Below are 20,798 nucleotides of genomic sequence, written 5' to 3'. Positions count from 1 at the left end.
CCTCTCTGGTTGCCAGCTATGGACTGACAGAACCTTATCTGAGTAAAGAGCGTGAAGCAGCCACCTCTTTAAGGGTGAGGAAAAACACTGGCAGGTGTTCCTTGTGGAGCCAGCAGCTCAAGCCAAATACCAATTCAGATACAGGCTACTCATTGAAACAGAGTAGCCTGCCAGCCTTTAAAGTCTCTTAAGTTCTGTTTGTGGGTAAAAGGCACTTCTGCTTTGCTGGATTCACACGTCATTTATTAACTTTACCCTCAGGAGGGCTAAGAGAAGTGCAACACAAAAATTTTGTGTCATAAGGAGACTTAAGGTGCATGTAAGACTTTAAGAAGCAGAAAATATCAAGCGTGGCTACAGGACACTGAGAAAGGACACAAATATTTTCCAGCAGATGATATACTTGAAGACCCAGGGAGGTTAGGAAGTATACACCTTACAAAGTGATCTTAGTAATCAAGTCAAACTAAAGGGATCACATTTGGAAAGGCAAAACCACAAGGCAAAATATCTGTCCCTTTAACACCTTAGGTCTGCAAGGTCACCCAAGTGAGCCCATGGGATCACAGCCACAATCCTGACAGCACTGACAAGTAGCCAAAATGCCTGTGTAGGAAGAGCTTGCTTTTGGCCACTCATACCTGGGACTGGTCAGAAATATTTCTGATAAACTGTGGTGCAACATGCTGACTCACCCCAACCATGTCACCGCTGCTGCCGATCAGCAGCATTGCCTGCTTCCCACAGTGAGGAGCCTGGAAGGTCCTGGATTCCCAGCTAAGCTGGCAGGCTCCAACCTTTGGCAACCAAGATCTTTTTGGTTTCATCATTTTCAAAAGGATACTACTGAACATTATTTCAGGACCACATGGACAGATGTTTGCCGTGTGCAGAAAGTTTTGGAAATGTGAGTTTCTGTTCCAAAATAGAACAACCGTTCTTCCTCTCATCCAGCCCCAGAATCATAATGCCCATGGGATGGACATACTGGCATTTGACTGGCTGTGGTCATACATCCCCCAAAGTTACATGTGTTGGACTGACATCACCAGGCTCCCAGTTCCGCAGCAAGCTGGAGAAATATCAGAGATGCGTGTATTCGAGGAGGGAGCAGAATAGAAAAAGAAAGGAAGGAGGACAGTTGCTTTCCCCCTCCACAAATTTAGCTACTGTTTTACATGGTGAAAGTGAAACATGAAACATTCTCTGTGTAAAGTAACCCGTATTGCCTTGTTTCAGAGCAACTCTTTAACACAGACATTTAAGAGGGGAAGGGTGAAGTTTGCCACAGGGCTTCAGGCAGGGATTTTACCATTTCAGTGAAAATTAGCTGATTTTCAGCCAATTTCAAAGGATTTCCATGCCTGTGATGCTCACCTGATGCAAAGATGTAATACAGTTTGACCACTGGGCTCCTTTGAAGAAAGATATACAAAAAAGTTGAGCAGTTGTTGGTATTAGAGGACACTGGAATACGGGGGCTGTGCTCTGCGGCATGGCGTTCAGTGCCCCTCAGGCACGCACCTGCTGAGCTCCTAGGGCCAGGAAACCTGCACCCTCGTAGCTGTGGTGTCCCTGCAGACGGCAAGAGGAGCTGCCTTGTGAACTGGGAGGTCTTGGTCCTGAGGGATTCTGGTGTTAGAAAACAGGGCAAATGGGTCTAAACAGCCAACAGGCATAAACCTGGTGGTCGCGTGAAGCACACCCAGATGTCAGAAACCTCCTGAGGAACTGTAACTGCAGGCTGCCCTGAATACAGTCTCGCTTCTCTGCTTACAGGATGTGTCAAGTGTAGCAGCAGATAGTAGTAAGACCGCCGTCTAAGCCTCCCGAGAAAAGCTACAGATGTTCCTGTGTTTGGGGAATTTGAGAGTAAAACAGCCGGAGGCACTTTTTACATGCTACAGGAAACAATTCTGCATCAGCAGGGAACAGGTTCTCTCTCTTTTGACAGCCTTCCTACCCTTAGGAACCAGCGTTTTATAAAGCCCACGAATCAGACCTAACCCCCTCCCTGCTCTGAAAGCAGGCTATGTTTTAAATCTGTGTATTAGATTTTCTTTCTAAATTGTTTTATCCTCCTCTCGCAAACCCAAACAATTCCCAGACAGTGACTCGTGCTGACTAATCCAGTCTGGGAGACTTCTAGGTGTCCCTGTAACTTAAAACCAGAAAACAAGCTTCCTAATTCAGTAGCTAGACATTCCAATGAAGACCTGTAGGTTCTGAACTTTTATTTTCCTTCTCCTCAGGGTTAAACATGCTTTTATCTACACTGTGCCTCCCTCCCCCAGCAGGCAAGAGTTGAGATGAGCTGTAATTCGGACATTCCTTCCCTGAGATCCTGCCTACATTAGAAGTTCTGCTCCACAGGCCATCCCAGTGGCAAAGTTAATGTGAGCCCTCAACATAGTTAAACAGTGAAAAAAGGTGCTGTCTTCCAGGGAGAAGAAGGGGGTGCCTAAAGTAATAGTCGAGATATGTTCCCAAATTATCTTATAGAACTGTAAAAAGCCCAGAATTGTAAAAAGTTATGGGACCACAGATAAATTGTATTTTTGGCCCATTTACAGTGCTGGACTGAGTCATATTTTAGTCATGTCTGGAAACCACGGTGCCATTACAAGGTCTTCCAGTATCGTAGCAGTTGCAGTGGTGATAGGCTTCTAAGCTATGAATGCTGTGAACAAGGTCTGTCTCAGAGCAGATAATACAGAGTTTATTCTCCATTCTGTGACCACATGCTGTGCCAGTAACCAGCATTTCCATGCCTGCTCAGAAAAAGGGGTATTACTTCCGGGCACAGTAAACTGCACCACTAATCCAAGCCTGTTGTCTCATGAGACAAGCCACTGAAAAGAGGGAAAATGCCATGTACACTGAAGGTAACACACCTGTGTTGGCTTTCCAGGACATCTGTGTTGAGTTGTACGGTGCCTTGCAGGCTGATAGTGTTTAATTAGCTGCTTTTGCTCTGGAGCCTGGCTTACGGCTGTTTCCTTATTGCGCAAGTCAAACAACACAGTGTGGGAGAACACCCCTGACAATAGCCTTCGTAATTAAAGGTCATTAAAAGCTGTCAGTCAGGGTGTGAGGTGCAATGAGAAATCAACAACTTTTTGCGTTCACCCTTGCCAGCCCCTCCTCTCACCAACAGCAGCCTCCAGCCTTAGTCTTCATCACCCTCTTTGCCCTTTCCTCTTCCTCCCCCTCAAGCAGCCAGAGGTGGGGGATTGAGCTGGCCTTTCTCAGCTGCCAAAAGATGCATGGCGTGGCCACCTCAAGTGCCCAGGGAGCCCAGGGGGCTGCCCTGACTGCGCACTGCCGGCTCGTGAGCTCTCGGCACCCCCTTTTGCCAGCTTCCCTGTGCAGGGAGGAAGGCAGAGGGGCAGGAGAGGGAAACTTCTTCCCTTTCTCCCTTCCTCCCTGGTGAGGGGTCTGGAGAACAAGTCTTATGAGGAGTGTCTGAGGGAGCTGGAATTGTTGAGCCTGGAGAAAAGGAGGCTGAGGGGAGACCTTATCGCTTTCTACAGCTACCTGAAAGGAGGTTGTAGCGAGGTGGGGGTCGGTCTCTTCTCCCAAGTAAAGGCAATAGGACAAGAGGAAACAGCCTCAAGTTGCACCAGGGGAGGTTTAGACTGGATATTAGGAAAAATTTTTACACTGAAAGGGTTATTAAGCATTGGAACAGGCTGCCCAGGGAAGTGGTTGGGTCACTATCCCTGGAGGTTTTTAAAAGATGGGTAGACATAGTGCTTAGACATATGGTTTAGTGATGGGTTTTTTCAGTGTCAGGTTGATGGTTGGACTAGACGGTCTGAAAGGTCCCTTCCAACCTAGGAGATCTATGATTCAGCTTGCAGGTAGTGGGTGCCACCGATCTGGAATAGCCCAACAACTGTGAAAGCTGGCGGGCTTGGGGCTGGGAGGGACTCGCACAAATGCCTGAGCTGCTGCTGTCACATAAGAAAGACATGGCCTTTCTCACAAGGACGGGCAGCCTCAGTGGCAGTGGGATATGTGTATCCGGTTAAAATGGTCATGGCAGTCGGATGCCTTACCCTCCTGTATAAAATGAGAACTCTGCTGGTATGTCCTCTACATAGTCTTCAAAATCTAGCTACAAATATTTCTGATGAGATGCCCTTGGGCGTAATATTTTTGTTTTTGTTTTGACTGTTGCTATTTGTAGCTTCTTTTCCTGTTGTGTTGCAGTAAGAAACAAAATAAATATGTGCTCTACTGCATCATCCACCTCTACAGAAGTGCTCTTGGGTTTCATAGGGTAAGGAGAAGAATCGGTAGGGTAGACCCTTGCAAAAATATAAGTGCAATATTGTTGGGATAATATCAGATTGTGGCAGAAAGAAATGCGAGATGATCATACCGAGCAGGGTAACCAGTAACTGTGTCAGAGGTGTGCGTTAGCATTTCTAACCTCTGAAGAGGTTAGGACTTCAAGTACCTGCAATTCAGTAGCTGTTTTGTCATAGTATCTTGGCTCTAGTTTAAAAAAAGATAATATGAATTATCATTTGAGAAATTGGAGTGCTTGCTACCTGACAAGTTGTCAGAAAAAGTATACCTTTAACAGTTTGCTTTGTAGCTTGTTTTTCACTTCACTGGTAGTAGTAGATGAAAATTCATCTTTGTATATATACATTATTGTGTAGAAGGATACTACTGAAAGCTTCTTTAATATAATGCAATGTATTGTGTAGAGCCAGTATTAGAAGATTTTATATCTATCTATATATGCATAGATACGGAGGCTTTCAGATTGAACTTTCAATATTGACTCTGGTTTTTTTTCCTTATTTTGAAAGCTTGGTTCCCCCATATTAATGTTTCAGTAACACTACTGTTTCATTATTTATGTAGAGAGAAAAACAACCAATGTACCTTGTAAGTAATATGACCTCAAACTATCTGTTTTGGTGCTCCTGAAGTAAGGTTCAACTCATTAATATCAAAAAGGATCAAACCCAAGAGGCAAAAGATTAAGAGAGAAAAATAAGAGCTGTAGACGACCTTGAATTATTGAAATTTAATCAAGAAGGCAGAGATATAATGCAATTACTAGGCTTCTGTACCTGCAAAGTCTCCTTTCAGTCCTATTTTGATAGTCCTGTTGGATAGCAGGCCTTCTGCCAGGTCGCTCCACAGTAGGAAAATGCCATTTTATGTTAAAAAAGAAAGAAATCAGTAAAAACAAAAAAGGTTTGGAAACATAATTTTGATGTTGCAAGTGATACATTGTCAATATTCTTTTTCTGATGGTTACTTTTGCTCGGAGATACTTGCTTTCTCCTGGATGAAAGAACGCACCAGGCCAATGGGCATACTTGTCAAACATTTTATTTGTCATTCACACTAATTATGATATTGAATTTACAGAGGAAACTGTGGTACAAAGAAAGAAAAAGAAAGAAAGAAAGAACGAAAGAAAGAAAAGAAAGAAAGAAAGTCTTCATTAGAACTAACGCAGCAGTCCAGCTGCTCTGTTTGCTAGTTGTAATGAATTCTCCCGTGGTGCTGGATACAGCCATCCCTATGTACAGCAAGAGTCTACTCTGATGTGGTATCTAGAGACTTCCTGTAGTGGGGGAAAAATCTACTCTATTCTCTTGTCCTATCTGATTCCAAAAAAACAGCGGCCTCCCTCCCCTCCCTCCGCCCCCCAAAAAAAGAAAAATCCCCTGCAATCAAAAACAAAAAAGCAAACTTCCAGAACCTGGTAGTTTCCCCTTATGGAAATGTTCAGCATGAAAGTGTCAAGGGAAAATGTGACTGTTCCAGGATGCTGCAGCATCTGTTTTGTAAACATAGCCGGTAAATGCTGAACAAGCACAGTCCGATGCCAGTCTGATAGGAGCGCGTCTCCCGCTGTGTCCTCCCATCAGACTTTACCACGCGGCCACCTCAGACTGAAAGTTTAGTTTTTTGTTTTAAAGAAAGATGTAGCTGTCAAACCCAGAATACCACAAATAACCCACAGACTTTTTGCACGTTCATTTCTCCCCTACCACAAAAAAGTGAAGAGTGTTGAATAGAGACCATGCTATAACTGTTTACAAAAGTGAATAAAATGTAGTTAATCTTGAAGCCTAAAATAACTAATTCGGAAAGAAATAAGTCTCACTACAGTATTTAAGCAAACACAAAGGTAAGTTCATTAAAAACACAGAAAAATGAAAAAAATGCGGAGTAATTACAAGCACTAAATATTTTGCTATGAAGCTTTTGAAATCTATTTACATACATAAATACAAGTAACTCTGTTGATGCAACCCTTTTAGGACAAGGAGAAAAATGCCAAGTGATCGGTACTGACCAAGCAAGGTTAACAAAAATAAAATACGAAAATGTTACGATGCAGGAAAACAAGCAAGTGTTTTGCTCAAATAGAAAAATGATCCACTTCTCCTGAATCTTCAAATACACCAATGGAAAAGGTCACCCAGAAAGCAGTAATGAATGTTTCAAGAGTGCAGGCAATTCGGAACACTCTGACAAAGCCTGTGGGCCATTTGGAGGAAAGGGTTTTTCTCCTTTCCAGCAGATAATTTGGCTTAATTCTGCAAATCAGATCCTCCCTAGCAGGGATGCACTCTGCATCCGCTTCCCCCTTGCACTAAAACTCTGGTACATCGCCCTGGAAATGTAGCAGGAACTCTTGAAGTGAGCATAAACATTGTTTTAGAGCAAAGAAATGGGCCTTAGAGCAAATGAGAGCTGGGCCCTGTATTTACTTGGAAATTGTTTGGTATAGCTGCATCTGGACAACGAGTTGTGTCTTGTGAAAGGAACACACAAGCTGATAGTAAGGCCTGCCATTAGCTGTTTGGGTAGGGGAAGGTATCTAAGGCAGTCCGCTGCCTGCGCCTTGAAAACAGAAGGACAACGGTTCTTTTTTGATTCCATTAAGCTACCGGGATGATAAAACTGTATAAATATATATATAATATATATAAAAAAATATATACTTATATACTATAATTTGGAGACGTGTGAATGGGGAAAATGTTTTATCCAAGTGTCCTCTTTCTGCCTGCTATGTGCTCTTAAGATATGACATGTGAGCATTTTTACAGCCTTGAAGATCTTTGCTGTCCGTAGCGGGACAGGGGATGGCTACAAAAATACAGATTTGAGTAAACTGTGGTTTCTCATAAGCACTTGTGTGAATACACTGAGACCCACAGTGACTAAACAGACTAATTGGAAAAGATAATGAACTTAGCTTTTCCTCTGTAAAGAGGGTGCAGCTTTGTGCTGTGCTTGACATACACCGGGAGGTTAGACGCAAAAAGTGTAGTTGCTGGTAATTATCGCAAGTGAGGCACTGGGAAATCCCAGGGTTTTGTTAGGTGTCAGTAAAGACACAGGGTAAGCGTGGTGACCGGTTCTGCAGTTCCTCCTCCTATTCACACCAGGGAGAGTAAAATTAAACTTCACCTTTAGGACAAATGTAAAGAAATTAGGTGTGTAGACATAAAAAATGGTCGGTTAGCTCTAATCTCCAGGCAAAGATATGCCGACTCCCCGTTCCTGTGAATCCCTGATCTTTTAATTTCAAGAGTAGTACAATACTACGGGCTAAAAGGGGCAAAGGGCTTTAGCAGAAAGCAGTCTGTGGCAACAGGTCTGGGAGTGTACTAGCCACATCAACCTCACTTCTGCCACTGGGCTGAGGTGACCCGGCCACAGCAGCCCTGCCCTCTGCAGTGGCATCTGGCTCCTCGGAGGTCCTCTCCTCTCCCTCACTTCTGGGTTCATGCTCACATTACTATGCACTTGGGTGGTCCAGTCACAAGGCAGATGTGAGAGCTGTAGTAAATGGCGATTTTAATGGCACAGCGACAGAGAACATGTAAGATGGATTCTGCAACAGAGCTACTGTTTAGTGAAGAAGGACTTTTTTTTAGGCTACTGAAGAGGTGAGATTCTAACTATGTAAATGTCACAGCAGGTAGGCTCTCTGTATGTCTGTATTCAGCAAGGTCTCCATACTTCCAAAATATATTTTTAACTGTTCTGATATAATTTCAGTGTTTTCTGCCTTTTTTGTTAAGAGCAAACTCTAGAAAAGGATAAAGGATATTATGCTAAATGAAAAGCACACAGCCATGCATGTATTTTAACAGAACCATTTTGAACTTTTGCCGAGATCTCTTGAAACACTCCCCATTTTCTGCACAAAAATGACCTTATTGGCAATGTAAATTCTTCAATTTGTAACTTTTCAATACCAAAGTGCTACTGCATCTGACTTAAACAAAGAAGCAAAATCATATAAAAAAAGAGAAAACTTGAAAAACAAATGGTTTTAAATAAGTCCAGCTGTTTTGCTGCCTGCAGCCAAGGATCTTTTTAATTTGAATCCTTTTAATTTTTTTTAAACATCAAACACTGATCTGAAGTCCTGCTTTCAAATACTCTCTGAGTTGACCTGCAATTGTTTCACTCGTTTAAGAGGTACATTAAATAATAATCAGCTAATTTGGAACGCACACGTGTCAACATCAGCAGTTTGCAATTAATGAGTAGTACAACAACTGCATTCAGACCAAACCCTCAAATAAAATAGTGCCATAAACTTTACAGTGACATCTGATATGTTTGTGCTGTAACGATGGGCAACGATGACGACTCTGTATTAACATGCTGTTAGTATAAGCCTTGCGTATTTGCTACAGGACAGAATATTGTGTGCACCAGCTTTAAAGACCCTTCCTCTCCCCTCAGAAGATGATGATGGAGGAACCGTTAAGGCCCCGTCTTTGCTAGCCTGCTTTCCAGATGAGCTAGACAACCCTGTCCAGTTCGAGTTACTTTGTGATGCACGGACTGATCTATTTTCCAGCGCACTGGAACGTGGCTTTTGTACTGCGCAGTAATCTTGGCTCCGCTGAGCCAGGAGCAAATCTCACACCGATTCCGTCGGAGCCAGGGCTGCACCCTTGCCATGCCATCTGCGTGTTGGCGCTCGCTTTTGAAAGACTTGGAGGCCTCCACCGGCACTCTCGGGAAGCCCAGGCAAGCTCGGGAGCAGAATGGGGCCGAATGGGGATGTATTTAGTTAGAGAATATTGAGTCTGCCTTATGAAATGTGCACATCCTGATTACTGACCCTGAGGGTCACCACAACCGGTGAAGAAGGAAAAGCGAGGAAGGAGTAGGGAGAGATGACTCCACTGGGTGGGAAAGCACAGAAATTCACAGGGATTTTGGTGCCTGAATCATTCCAGTGGGAGCTGGGCACCTAAACGCCTTTGAGGATCTGAGCCCAGTTAGCTGAGTAAAATGAGAGTGAGATAATTGTAAACAATATTTCTAGGTAATTAGGTCACTTTACCCATCGTTATTCCAGCCTTTTTCAATGTGATAAATTTGACTTTGGCTGCTACCAAAAAAAGGCAATTGCTGATCTTTTTTAATATAGGCATATTTAAATAATAATAGTATCAACAAATAAGAAAAGTCTAAATATCAAGCATAAATATCAATGAACTCATCAAACTAGTACAGTAGTTGAAAATGACCCAAGGCTGTAGCCGTTGTATTTAAAAAAAAAAAAAATCCAAGAGAAAAAAGTTAAATTAACTCATTGAAAAAGGGGCTGATTCTTTCATTTCACAAAGCAAGAAAGAAGCAAGCATGATTAAAACAAAAAAAAGAGTAAAATCTTTCTTTTTGCAATTTATAAGGTGCCAAGAGAAATAAAACAAATTAGATGCAAAGCAGGATGAGCTGCATCCTAAAAAAAACAACCCCCAAAACAACAAACCCAAAACAAAACAAAAAAACCCCAGCAATAAAAAATTTCCATATTCTTTGGAATATACAACATGGTTTAAAAAAAAAAAAAAGAAAGAATGAAGTTCAACATATAAAACCTCTCATTCACAGCATTGCTAAAACAGAAGCGTTCACAGTTTCCCTCTGGGAATCTTCCTATACCTCCTTACAGTTAATATGTCCAGAAGATGCAGTAAACTCACTAAGTTCTTTTTTTTTAGGTATTAAGTCTTAAAAATAGAAGTGAACCGAAACTCTCTTTAGGGCTGTGGAGACCTTCAAGCACAGGCAGGTTAGAAAGCCACAGGCCTGGAAACAGACTGGGTACTTTTCTACCCACCCTCGCTACCTCTGGACCACCAACTCAGGCGTCCTCCTTTCCAGAAGCTCAGCCTTTGCTGGAGCAACGTCGCTTCGCCAGGGGCTGGCTAATACACGCCACCGCTCCTGGGAGCACCGGCTTCTGGAGGGTTTCCTTCTCAAAGTGATGTATGAAGATGGCAGGGCCCATAAGCAAGATGGGTGTTTATGGGATACCTACGGGCACTGGGAAATGGAAAACACGTTAGTCCTGGCCCATAACTACTTAAAATTCATTCAGTATGGTCGCCACACCGCTTCCTCTAGCCTCGCCGTGGTGGCCATGTTAGTGGGGGAGTTGCTGTGGCTCCCTTCTGCCTCGACCACCTCGCTTTGGTTGGGGAGGTTGGGGTTGAGGAGCGTCGATCCCGTGGAGGCGTTGGTGCAGGGGGGGTGGATGCGTGGTGGGGACCGGTCTCCCCCCGAGATCATGGAGAACTGATAGGAGCCGGCAGAGGTTCCGTAGTAGAGGTGGTAGGAGGGTGAGCTGGTCTGGAACGGGCTGCCTTGGGCCTGCGACGAGCCAGGGTAGGGAGGTGGGAGGTAAGTGTGGTATCTCGTGGCTGTGGACATGGCAGACATACCAATTCCTATCCCTGAACTGACGGGCGTCGGCGTGTAGGTGAACGCTCCCGGGTAGTGCATCCGAGGGTCGGAGATGGAGGGGAGCGCCGAGAAGGAGCGGTCGATTCCCACCCGGGGGTCACTGAACGCAGTCAAGTCAGAAGCACCTGGTGGGGAGAGAAGGGAGACAGAGAACTGTTGAACTGTCAGAACAGAGGTTCACCTGTTCGAGGCGATAACCAACAGCCACACTTTGGTCTATGGTTAACTGAAGCAGGGATGATACTGCCGGAACAGAGCTATCCCTCACCTGCTCTCCATGCAGTCATCGTAGCGCTCACGGATCCAGATGTTTTGGATAAATTTCAGTAAAGCAGCAATCAAAGAGGAGTGCCAAGCTCTTGCCCTGTTTTGTATGTGTATGTGTTTGCCCTTAGAGACCGTAAAGTACGTGCAATTATTGACGCTTCCAGAGTGTCCTTGTCCTCAGCGGGTGGATGGATGGGTGAGGAACAGGGACACAGATCTCAAGCTCCTTGCCCAGCACCACTTGACTCACCAGGGACACTGATGGGACCTAAATATAAATTGTCCAGCTTTTGCATAGTCTCTCCTTGCACCCAGTTTTATTTGCTGACTCAAATGAGAAGCTCCGTGGTGCAGAGATTGTTCTTCGGGTACACGAACCTGCACAGCGGGGATTTACACACACAGGCTCAGCCCAGCTGTCACCACTTAGGAGCACAGTTCTCCACCAACTCTCAACGCTGGTCAAGATAAATCAGATTCACTCAAGGTCTTCATATCTAGATCCTCATATAATGTCTACATAATTGTTACTAACTTCTGAATATCTTGGCTCTAATGAGGATGTAAAAAAGGACAACAATAGTACTGCCTTTTTAAAGCAGAATTATATATTTGGGGGTTGGCCTTTTTTCTTCCTTTCGTGTGTGCTAGAAGCCTTTCTCATCCTGCTAGGCGAAATGTTTTATAGGACAGTCAAATCCTGCTCCGCTTTGTCTGACAAACATGGAAGTATGCCCGGTCCCATCGTCTCCTTCCCTGGTGTGCAAGGATTAAACAAGCGGAGCAGATAATGGCCTCTTTAGGAAGGATCTTCGTCATGACTCAGATTAATGGAAGGTGTCAGTCCCTAGAGTTGGCAGCTCTGCATGATTAAAATAACAACAATAATAATTAAGAAAAAATCTTTCCAGAAGACAACTTCTTCTGTCAGACAAGGCGTGGAGTCTGCAGAAGAGGAGCCATGCGCTGAAGGAAATACTCATGAGAAGAAGCAGAGGGAAAACAAAAGCTCTTGGCTCTGACCGGATTTAAAGCTAGAGCAGACACACTCCAGTGCCAAGTTCTGAAAGCTCGTCAATGACACAGCCAGCACACTTTGATGAATTTCTGTAAATTTCTTAGAAAAGCTCTGACGCACGCTGTATGCTTCCTTTTTGAGTTTGCCTTACATTTTTTTCTGGAAGATTAATGGGACCCCTGACCACATTTCCTTCCCCCAGACCTTTAGATTTAACGTGGCAAGATACACTACAGTATGGAATGGCTGGAGCTTCAGAGTAGCTAAGGCTGAAGATGGCATCTGACAACCTGCCAGGTTTTAAATGGTACGTTCACACCTCATTCCTGAGAAAGAAATCAAACTTCTTGAAACTTCCAAACTGCCTGGATGAGGGTTTCTTCTGCCCAATTTGGCAAAAAGCAGAATAATGAGATTTAATGTCAAGGTGTTTCAAGTATTTCCCATATCTTTGCTTTTTCTTTTGAGGCACCGTGTCTTTAGATGGAAAGGCCTAAAAAACCCTAAAATTTCCTCTGTTCTGACAAGGAGAAGTTTCTTAGATAGACAGCAAGTGTGTGTGACAGTAAGGGGATTGGGGAGAAAATATTGTGAAAGATTTTTCTGGGAATACTGAATGACATTTAATATAGAAGTAACATTTTGGAAGCATTATAAAAAAACACTTAAGATATGTAGAGATCAGCCCACATGTACAAAACCAAGACAAGAAAGAAAGAATGCAGACATGTGAACGAAGCTCTTCTAGGTTCCTTCACAAGTCACGGAGAAACTATGCCTACCCCAAGGTGAATCACTGTGACCACGGGCACAAAAAGCACCGACAAGCCCTAGTGCTGGTGCTCTACCTCCATGCTCACCATGTGCCGCAAAAGAAACACAGTGTACAGTTACTCCACGCGTACATGGCTATCTTCTCTTAGGCTGTGCACTCCTGGGGGGCAGCCGCCGTGGAAACCTTTGGTGTTCATACCATGCGTGCCAGAATAAGGACCCTGGTACGAAATGACGATGTTTGGGCACTACAGCAATGCAAAAAATACTGCATTTTAATGCTGAGTGCGTTCACTTATCAGAGTGCAAGCTCAGTCGCCACACTGGTAAAGGTAAAATGTGATTAACATCTCCGTTCAGTCTGATTCATGTGTCCACACCTACAAGTACACATACATCAGGCACCCCTGTATAGGGTTTGACAATCAAAATAGCTGATAAACATTGATTTCAAACAATTCTGTCATGAAAAAATACTATTCTAAGTAAAATACTTGATGAAATAAACTTTTTTACTTGAAATTTTCTGGTTGCTATGAAGAAGATCTTTTTTCGTCCTTCTCCGTTTTTGCCGTTTCTGCATTTTGCCAGGGCAAAGGGAAGGAAACACAGGGGAAAAAGCAAAAAGGAGTCTTTTCATTTTAAAAGAAGAGTGTGTCGATGAAGAATAAGAATTTTTATTGATTTTTTTTAAAACAAGAAATTTTCTCTTTTTTTTTTCTGAAAGGTTTCAGGTATTTTCATCTCTCTCTAAGATGTAATTAGCAACCAGGCCTAACAAATAATTTACTTTTGTTGGGCATTGTCCCTGTGACTCTTTCAAAGCAGGCGCTATATGACAACAATAGGACAGGCTGGAGCACGTTCAAGTGATTCTCTCTGATCTTAGAAGAAGCCCTGAGTATTCAAATGAGAGCAATATGTGCAGCCAAAGAAGATATTTTTGAAAAAGCTGTGTGCAAATTTGAATTATATGGCTCTCATTCATTTTAAGAAAATTCCTGCTCTTGAACACACCCATATTGGTTCAATATGTGTGTGTTAGAGTCAGCAGATGGTCAGTTGAGGATGGTGGAAACCAGGGGGGTAGCTTTCACTTCCACGCTACATTTTTATGTTGGCTTGTAAAGCTCTGCAGTACAATTTGACGAAGATGTAACAAGACAATCCAGTGCAACCCTTAAAATGTCAAACCCCACCATCCTGCCGTCAGTGTGTCCACCCATAACCTGCTGTGCTCTAGTCTGAATTTAGAGCAAGGGAAGGAAACAGAATTGAAATATCCATGGCATTCATTTCTTGGCAGATACCATAGCTCTTCAGCACTCCAAACTATTTTTATAGTTCCATACATCTTCAAAGTGCTGCTTTCTCCTCTTTTTTTTTTTTCCCCCCTTTTTTGACAAAGATATGTTGGGCCCCAAACCCTATTTCTTCACTCTTCGCCCAAATCCCAGCAAAGCCTTGGAGAAGGCTTGGAGAGCCCACAATAGGCTTCAACGCAACTGGGGAAAAGCTGTGGCAGCATCCTAGGACATGGCAACTGGTTTGCGTTGGAGTCGGCCTTGAGGCTTTGGTGAGGCCCAGTGTGAGGGGACTAACTTTTAGGTACTTACTTGACAGCCGGCTTGAGAGCTCTGCCGTGAGGGATGACATGCCGCTCGCCCTGCCGGGTGATATTGGCGTGGCGGGGTGCACGGAGGGGGTGGCGATGGAGCCCAGGTACTGGTAGGACTGGTCGTAGGACCACGGCGGAGATGGCTGCACTTGCCTTGTGTCTGCAATGAGAAAGAGACCTATAGGCTGTTTTGAATGACAAAACTTTGCAATCAAATATGTGAACCAAACCACATGGTGGAAACAGAAACTTAAATGCCAAGATAATTACATTTCAGTTCCATAATCCCCTTTGTCAAGAGACCTTCAGATGAATTGCTTTCTGAAATATTATTTGTGCATCTGTGAGTTTTGATGGGTTGATTTTTTTCTTCTGAAGCTTTTTGATGCTTCATATTGACAGTGGACAGGGAAAAGCGGTCAGGGAAAAGCAGGTTAAGCTTTCCAAGGTGAAAGACTATTCATTGCTGAGATGCATTAGTATTTCAGGCTGCGTGTTGGCAGCCCATTTAGCCAAAAAGGCATGTCTTGTATGGCACCAAGGAGACAAAAATACTGAACTGTGAGTGCTTCTGTGCAAGTGTGTAAGGAGAGAAAGAAAAACAAGATGAAAATGTGTGTGTGCGTATGAGAGAGACAGAGATGGAGAGTGAAACTAGTGTCCTCCAGAAGGCAGACTCCTAAGTGGATGAACAGGACTGGGGAATTAAAATTCCTCAATCTTTTGAAAATCCTAGGCTTAATGAAACGAACAGGTATTTTTTACGTCTATTTTGAATACGCTAAAATACAGAAGTACAGTTCAGAGTGAGGGGTCCATCTACTAGCAGCGGTTGAACTTCAGAAACAGCAAGCCTTACACAAAGTCTATGGCACTGCTAAGCGGAAAATGCAGACACCCTACGAGTACAGGCTTTCTGCAGAAACTGCTGCTTCTTGGAAGCAAAATCTCAAAATGCACAGATGCCTAAAACATTTACAGAAAAGCACGAACGTATTATTTTCTAGCCACACGACTAGTTTGGCTGACGTTTGAAATCAGAGATGCATGGCAGAGAGTTGGTCCAAGCCAGTTGCACCAATGCAGAAACAACTCTTTTCTGCTCATTTCATCTTTGCATATGAAGCTGGCATTTTTCAGTGTATAGAAATGTCTAATTTTTGTGTAAATCAAAGTGAGAAAGATTCCCCCCCCCCCTTACCTACCCAGAACCTTTTTTATTACTTTTAGTAAAATCTTTACTGTTTTCTTCAGCTCTAAGAGCATTCTCCTGCAGTTTCATCTAGCTAATTGTCTTTTTGAAAAAAGTGAATGTTGGATGAACTGCATTCAGATAAAACTGGTATCAGCATGGAAGGGAAATTTCCCAAGTCTGAGATGAAGACTTTGATCTTCCATCAGCAAGACCATCTGGAAATTATTATTGTGTTGTGCTTTATGGAGATGAGTTTTACATTTTGTTTGTTTCATCTGTTTAGAATGAAAGATTTATACTCCAAGCTTTAAAAAAAATAACTAGTGAAGTCACTTGCAGAATAAACTGAAGCCTTGTAAAGATTTTTCTGCTGAGTAACATACTCAAATTCAGATATTATTAATATTTAATTTTTTTTTCAGGCAGAGTTCCTTAGAAATAAATTCAGTTGACTCATGCTGTTTCAAAAGCGACATCCAATCAGATTAAAGGGACTTCAGCAGAAACAAACAAAAAGACAAAGGCACAAAGCCTGTCTTATTCTGAATTACATCATCATCTCCTTGTTAACGTATGGTCAGTGTTTATTAAAGAGGACAGGGAGATAGACGAGGGAATCCAGTCTCCAGGGGTAGCATTAGGATAAATACCACAAAGAATCGGCAGAGCAAGCGTTGTAATGGTGCGGCACTGCGTGTTTCAGTTCTAAAATGGGGTTAATGAAATCATTACTCCCTTATTGCAGCACTCATTCCCATTGATTGCAGTTCAGCAATGTGGCTGAGGACTAGAACCATGGTATGCAGGCTGGAGGGATCCCAGCCCAGGGATGGAAAGTCCCTCGGCCAGTCCTCCTGCCTGGGGAGCCCTCTGTGTTCTCTGCCAAGGCTGATGCCACAGGTGACAGAGCCTCCCCGCTGTCACCTCTCTCTTCAACACTGTCACTGCAGAAGCCACTGAACCCCTTTGGCTGGAAATGTTTTATCACCTGCTTTCAGGTGCCTTGTCCTTAGGTCTTAGCACTGCAGAGAAGAGGAGAAAAGTCTGTCTTTGGGGTGACCTGGGCATTGCTGCCACCCAACCTTGTTTTTCAGGCTGAAAGAGGAGAATGTACTGTCTGTTTTCTCCTCTTAGAAGCTGTCATTGCATGGCGGGGCAGCTCTGTCTGACACTTTTCTCCTGTTTCTTACTTTACTGTCTCTCTTCAGGACAAGAGACATGGTTTTGTGCTGTACCTTGCCCAACAAGGATCCTGGTCCGTAAAACAGTCCCAAGTGCAATAAACACATGAACAACAGTAAGAAGATGCAGAAAAAGCCACCACAGTGGCAGAAGAGGAAGCAAGACCTTGTCATGGATTTACTAAACAGTGACAAGACTAAACTGAAACACGGTTTCTTTCTTTTAGTGCTACTAGAATTAGCTTTGTGCTATGTCCCGACTAGAAACCGGATAATGGACCAAGTACGTGTCTAGTAACATCCAGAAAGAGACGACCAAGGTATCTGACCTGCCTCATCCATTTGCTGTTATTACTGACCTCTGGGGTACTTGAAACAGTGGCAGACAGCCCGAGAGACCCCCATTATTAATCTCCTCATCCCATTAAGTCTTTCTTAAGTGAAAGTTCAAACTACCAATCAATTTTCCGTCTTGGTACCTGTATTCCCAATCCCTGTATTTGCTCTTAAAGATCGGCTTTTTGACATTAGACTGATTAACAAGTTGCAGTCTATTCAGTGATGTTAATATAGCGCATTATATTATATACACGTATTAAAGCAGGTTGTGCTGACTAACCCCAGGCATCACCTCCAGAGGTTTTTAATAAGAAGTGGAGAAAAGTATCACTGTAATAGCATTTTTATGGCAGCATTTCAGTATCGAGAGGCAGATTCAGCTCCCGGTAAAGGCAAGGTTTGCATTTCCAGCAGTTTCAGTAGGATCTGGATTAGGGGCCTCAAATAGCATTTTATTTTTGTGATATCTGCTTTTCTTCAGCTTTCAGGTTACCTGAAATTAAACTGGAACGGGTTCAAATTTGCCACACAACTAAGCTCCTCAAAGAAATGCAACAAGCTCTTTCTGAATCCACCTCTTTTCTGCTTTCAAAATAAAGAGGTGCACTTCTCAGAAGTTTGTAGCTTGGCGTGGGGAACTGAATGTGTGGGTTCGTGTGGCTGAAGTTAATTTGGTGAAAATATGCTGCAAATAAACGGGAGTTGCTTCACAACTCAGAATATCTGTGAAGAGATTTGCAGGGAGAGCTACTTCAACAAAGGGAAATAACAGGGCTTTGGGCCCACACAGTTTTAAAGCCAAACAGGATTCCAAAATCATTTAAAAGCAGATCAAAATAGCACGAAAGCAAGGAAGTTGCTCCAGTTGGTGATCTGTGCCCAGTCCTCCCTGTATTTCTCCCATTAGCAAGTACTTTCCATTTCTGCTTTTTACGGTGTGAGAAAATGTATTTAAAACATGAAAACAGTTATTAATTGCAATAAAACACTCCAGGGCGAGAATTATGGTGCAATAATTCACACCTTGCTGTGTAGTCATGAGCTCTCGGCCTCTAGCCTCATGCCTAACAAGCTATTAAGCAGAAAGTATTGAACCACCTTTCGTGCCTCGTCATGTTTTATTGCCACGAAAAGGTTGCGTTCGGCTCGTTTTTAAAAAGTTGTAATTAAGCTGTACAGATGTTGCATAATGTTTAATAGTTTAATGATACAAGCTCTGGGTAGAGGCTCGGCGAAAAAAAAATAAAAGGTCTCCCCCTTTCATGATGCTCCCCTCCGGTCCTCCAATTTAGCGTTTCCCCAGCCATTTTCGCCGGGGAAAATTAAAAGCCTAACCCGAGAGGCGGCCGGGCGGAGGGCGGTCGGTGTCTCCTCCCGCCGGGAGACGCCGGGGATAGGAGTCCATCAGTAGGTGGCGGTGGAGACCTTGCAGAAGGCGGCGGCCGGCGCCGGCTCCGCGCCCCGCAGCGCCCCGGGACCCTCGCCGGGGCGGAGGCAGAGCCCGGCGGCCGGGCTGCCTTCGGGACCCGCTGTCACATAACCAGCTTGAGGAGGAATTTTCCCCGGAGCCGCCACAGCCCTTGGTACGACCTTTGCGAACAGCTATTAGTCATTCCCACCCGGGATGCCGCCAGCGCTGTCTGAGTGCAGGGCTGCGCTGCGCAATCACTGCGCAGAAGTGGCATCTCTCTGGGAAGCAGCTCTGGGCCCAGTGGGTACCCAGGAGAATGGGTGCACAGGGGAGATGTATGCGCCCTGACCCAAAGATACCTTCGCCCAGCAGAACCGGCACGGTTAAGCAAGGCCAAACAAACACCTGCCAGGCAATGGAGTTGTCCTAGTGTGACGCAGGGCATATTTTGGCTTCCAAAGTTGTTCCTGATAGTCAAGTACAAAAAGAGAAGAACTCCCTTTGTGCTCAGAGCATGGAGCGAACGGGTCAATACCTTAGACAAAACCACAGCCTATCTCCTGAGCTTGCACAGACATCTTCTGCCTGTAAAACTGATCCTGAGCGTTCAGGATGCAGAAATCACCGGGACATATTAGACGTGAAGTCCTAGGATGCTATTTCTATGCGATTCTTTTTCAGAGGGGGTACATGCTTTAAAATGTAAAACAACACCCCCCTCTCCCTCCAAAAGAAAATGCTGTGATGCTGTCAGGCACTCAGAAGGTATAAATCAGCAAGTTTCAGGGGGGCTGTTGTCATTCATCGGACCAGCTCAGGATGTTGCTTGAAAGGATAGCAAAAATGTCTATTGCTTCATCATTTCTATATAACAAATATAACAATCCATACCAAGCTGTCTAAAAAGAAAGCCCCCCATAAGATTTTATAGTCTGATCCGAAAATAGTTTTTTTTAACCGTATTAAAAGCTTTAAGCTTTGAATTCAAATCAGATGACAGCTCCCACTGCACCTATGAGCCGAAAGGAAAAACGGACGCGCGTGGCTTGCGCCAGGCTGGATCCCGTGCACCTCCGAATCTGTTTTATGCCCCTGGAGCGCAGGGAGAGACGGTTCTCCGTGTGTCACTGCAGGTCAGACACTGCTGCCTGCTCCCAGCCAAGAGGCGCTGCGCAGCCAAATCTCGCTATGATACAGCATGTTCCTGGAAGCTTCAGAAAGGAGCAGCAGGATGTGAGTCAGGACGCCGTGGCGTGAGGCGGGATGGCGGCGGAGCTGGCAGTGGCCCGGGAGGGAGCAGGTACGCCTTTGAGTCAGCCAGGCTGCCCGCCTTTGCCACCTACCCCTGCCTGCCGGGCTGCGCTCGCGCATGGGCCGCCCGCGCGTCCGCCTCAGAAATGACACCTGCCTGCTTGAAAATACAATTACCGGGACAAAGTACCTTTTACAAAGTGATTTTTTTTCTCAAGCCAGGGTAAGGGGATACAAAGGACTCAGCCCGGAGTAGAGAGCAGCTAATTAGCTACTACCTATGTCAGTGAAAATCCCCCCATCCTCGGCACAGCCAGATGAAGATGAATTGCGAAATAGCCGCTGCTGTTGCCAGACTTTTTTTCTCAAGTTGCAAAAATTTCTGTCAGTCATACGCAACAAACCCCGAAAGTCACATAGCGTCGAGCTTTGCAATTCCTCCACCATCCTGGCAAGGACTTTAAAGGCAGCAACTGGCAGAAGACATGGGGTGAATGAAAGCTGGGATTAGTTTACTGGTGTCAAACTCGGAGGCAGACAAGAGAGAGTCAGATCCTTAACTGCTTTGAAAGGCTTTTCAGAGTCTGGGATTTGCCCACCCCCCGCCCCCTCCCCTCCCTGGTCTGATTTGCTAATCTTTCCAAAGGGAAACAGTTTTTATAGTGTGTCTTTCCCTTCCTCTGAGTGTAAGGCAGGAATGGTCTTGATTAGACTTGTTCATTCAGAGAGTGTCTTGCTTAATAGAGGAAATGGACCATGAGCACAGAAATACTCCGCGTAGCTTTGTGCTCAGGAGAAAGATGCCGCCTGCCTAAAAACTTCAGTCTTCCCTCCTCCCCCCCCAGCCTTTCCCAACATCTCTTACGTGCCCATCTCTGACTCTTCTTCCCACTTGCTTTCTCTCATTCCTCCCTAGCGCCAGCAGCTTCAGGTGAAGGTGTGAGAAGCACAAGGGACTGTGCTATGGTCCTGCTTGA

General features: G+C 44.4%; 1 protein-coding gene across 6 annotated transcripts in view; it reads right to left on the bottom strand.

The window, feature by feature from the left end:
• Nucleotides 1-5,342: 5,342 nt before the first annotated feature.
• RUNX1 (RUNX family transcription factor 1) overlaps nucleotides 5,343-20,798 on the bottom strand; it is a 175,114-nt gene continuing 159,658 nt past the window's right edge. For 5 of the 6 annotated variants that reach the window (XM_054224271.1, XM_054224594.1, XM_054224451.1 and 2 more), the window contains 2 exons: nucleotides 14,443-14,604; nucleotides 5,343-10,892 (listed from right to left, as the gene is read on the bottom strand). In XM_054224271.1, the coding sequence (XP_054080246.1) occupies nucleotides 10,399-10,892; nucleotides 14,443-14,604 (656 nt within the window). In that variant the 3' untranslated portion in view covers nucleotides 5,343-10,398. Of the gene's footprint in view, nucleotides 10,893-14,442; nucleotides 14,623-20,798 lie in introns of all 6 variants that reach the window. The other variant, XM_054224506.1, reaches the window with a different exon arrangement.

Source organism: Rissa tridactyla, chromosome 1 (genome assembly GCF_028500815.1).
Source record: "Rissa tridactyla isolate bRisTri1 chromosome 1, bRisTri1.patW.cur.20221130, whole genome shotgun sequence".
In the NCBI taxonomy this organism is placed as follows: Eukaryota; Metazoa; Chordata; class Aves; order Charadriiformes; family Laridae; genus Rissa; species Rissa tridactyla.
This window is presented reverse-complemented; position numbering and strand designations above follow the sequence as displayed.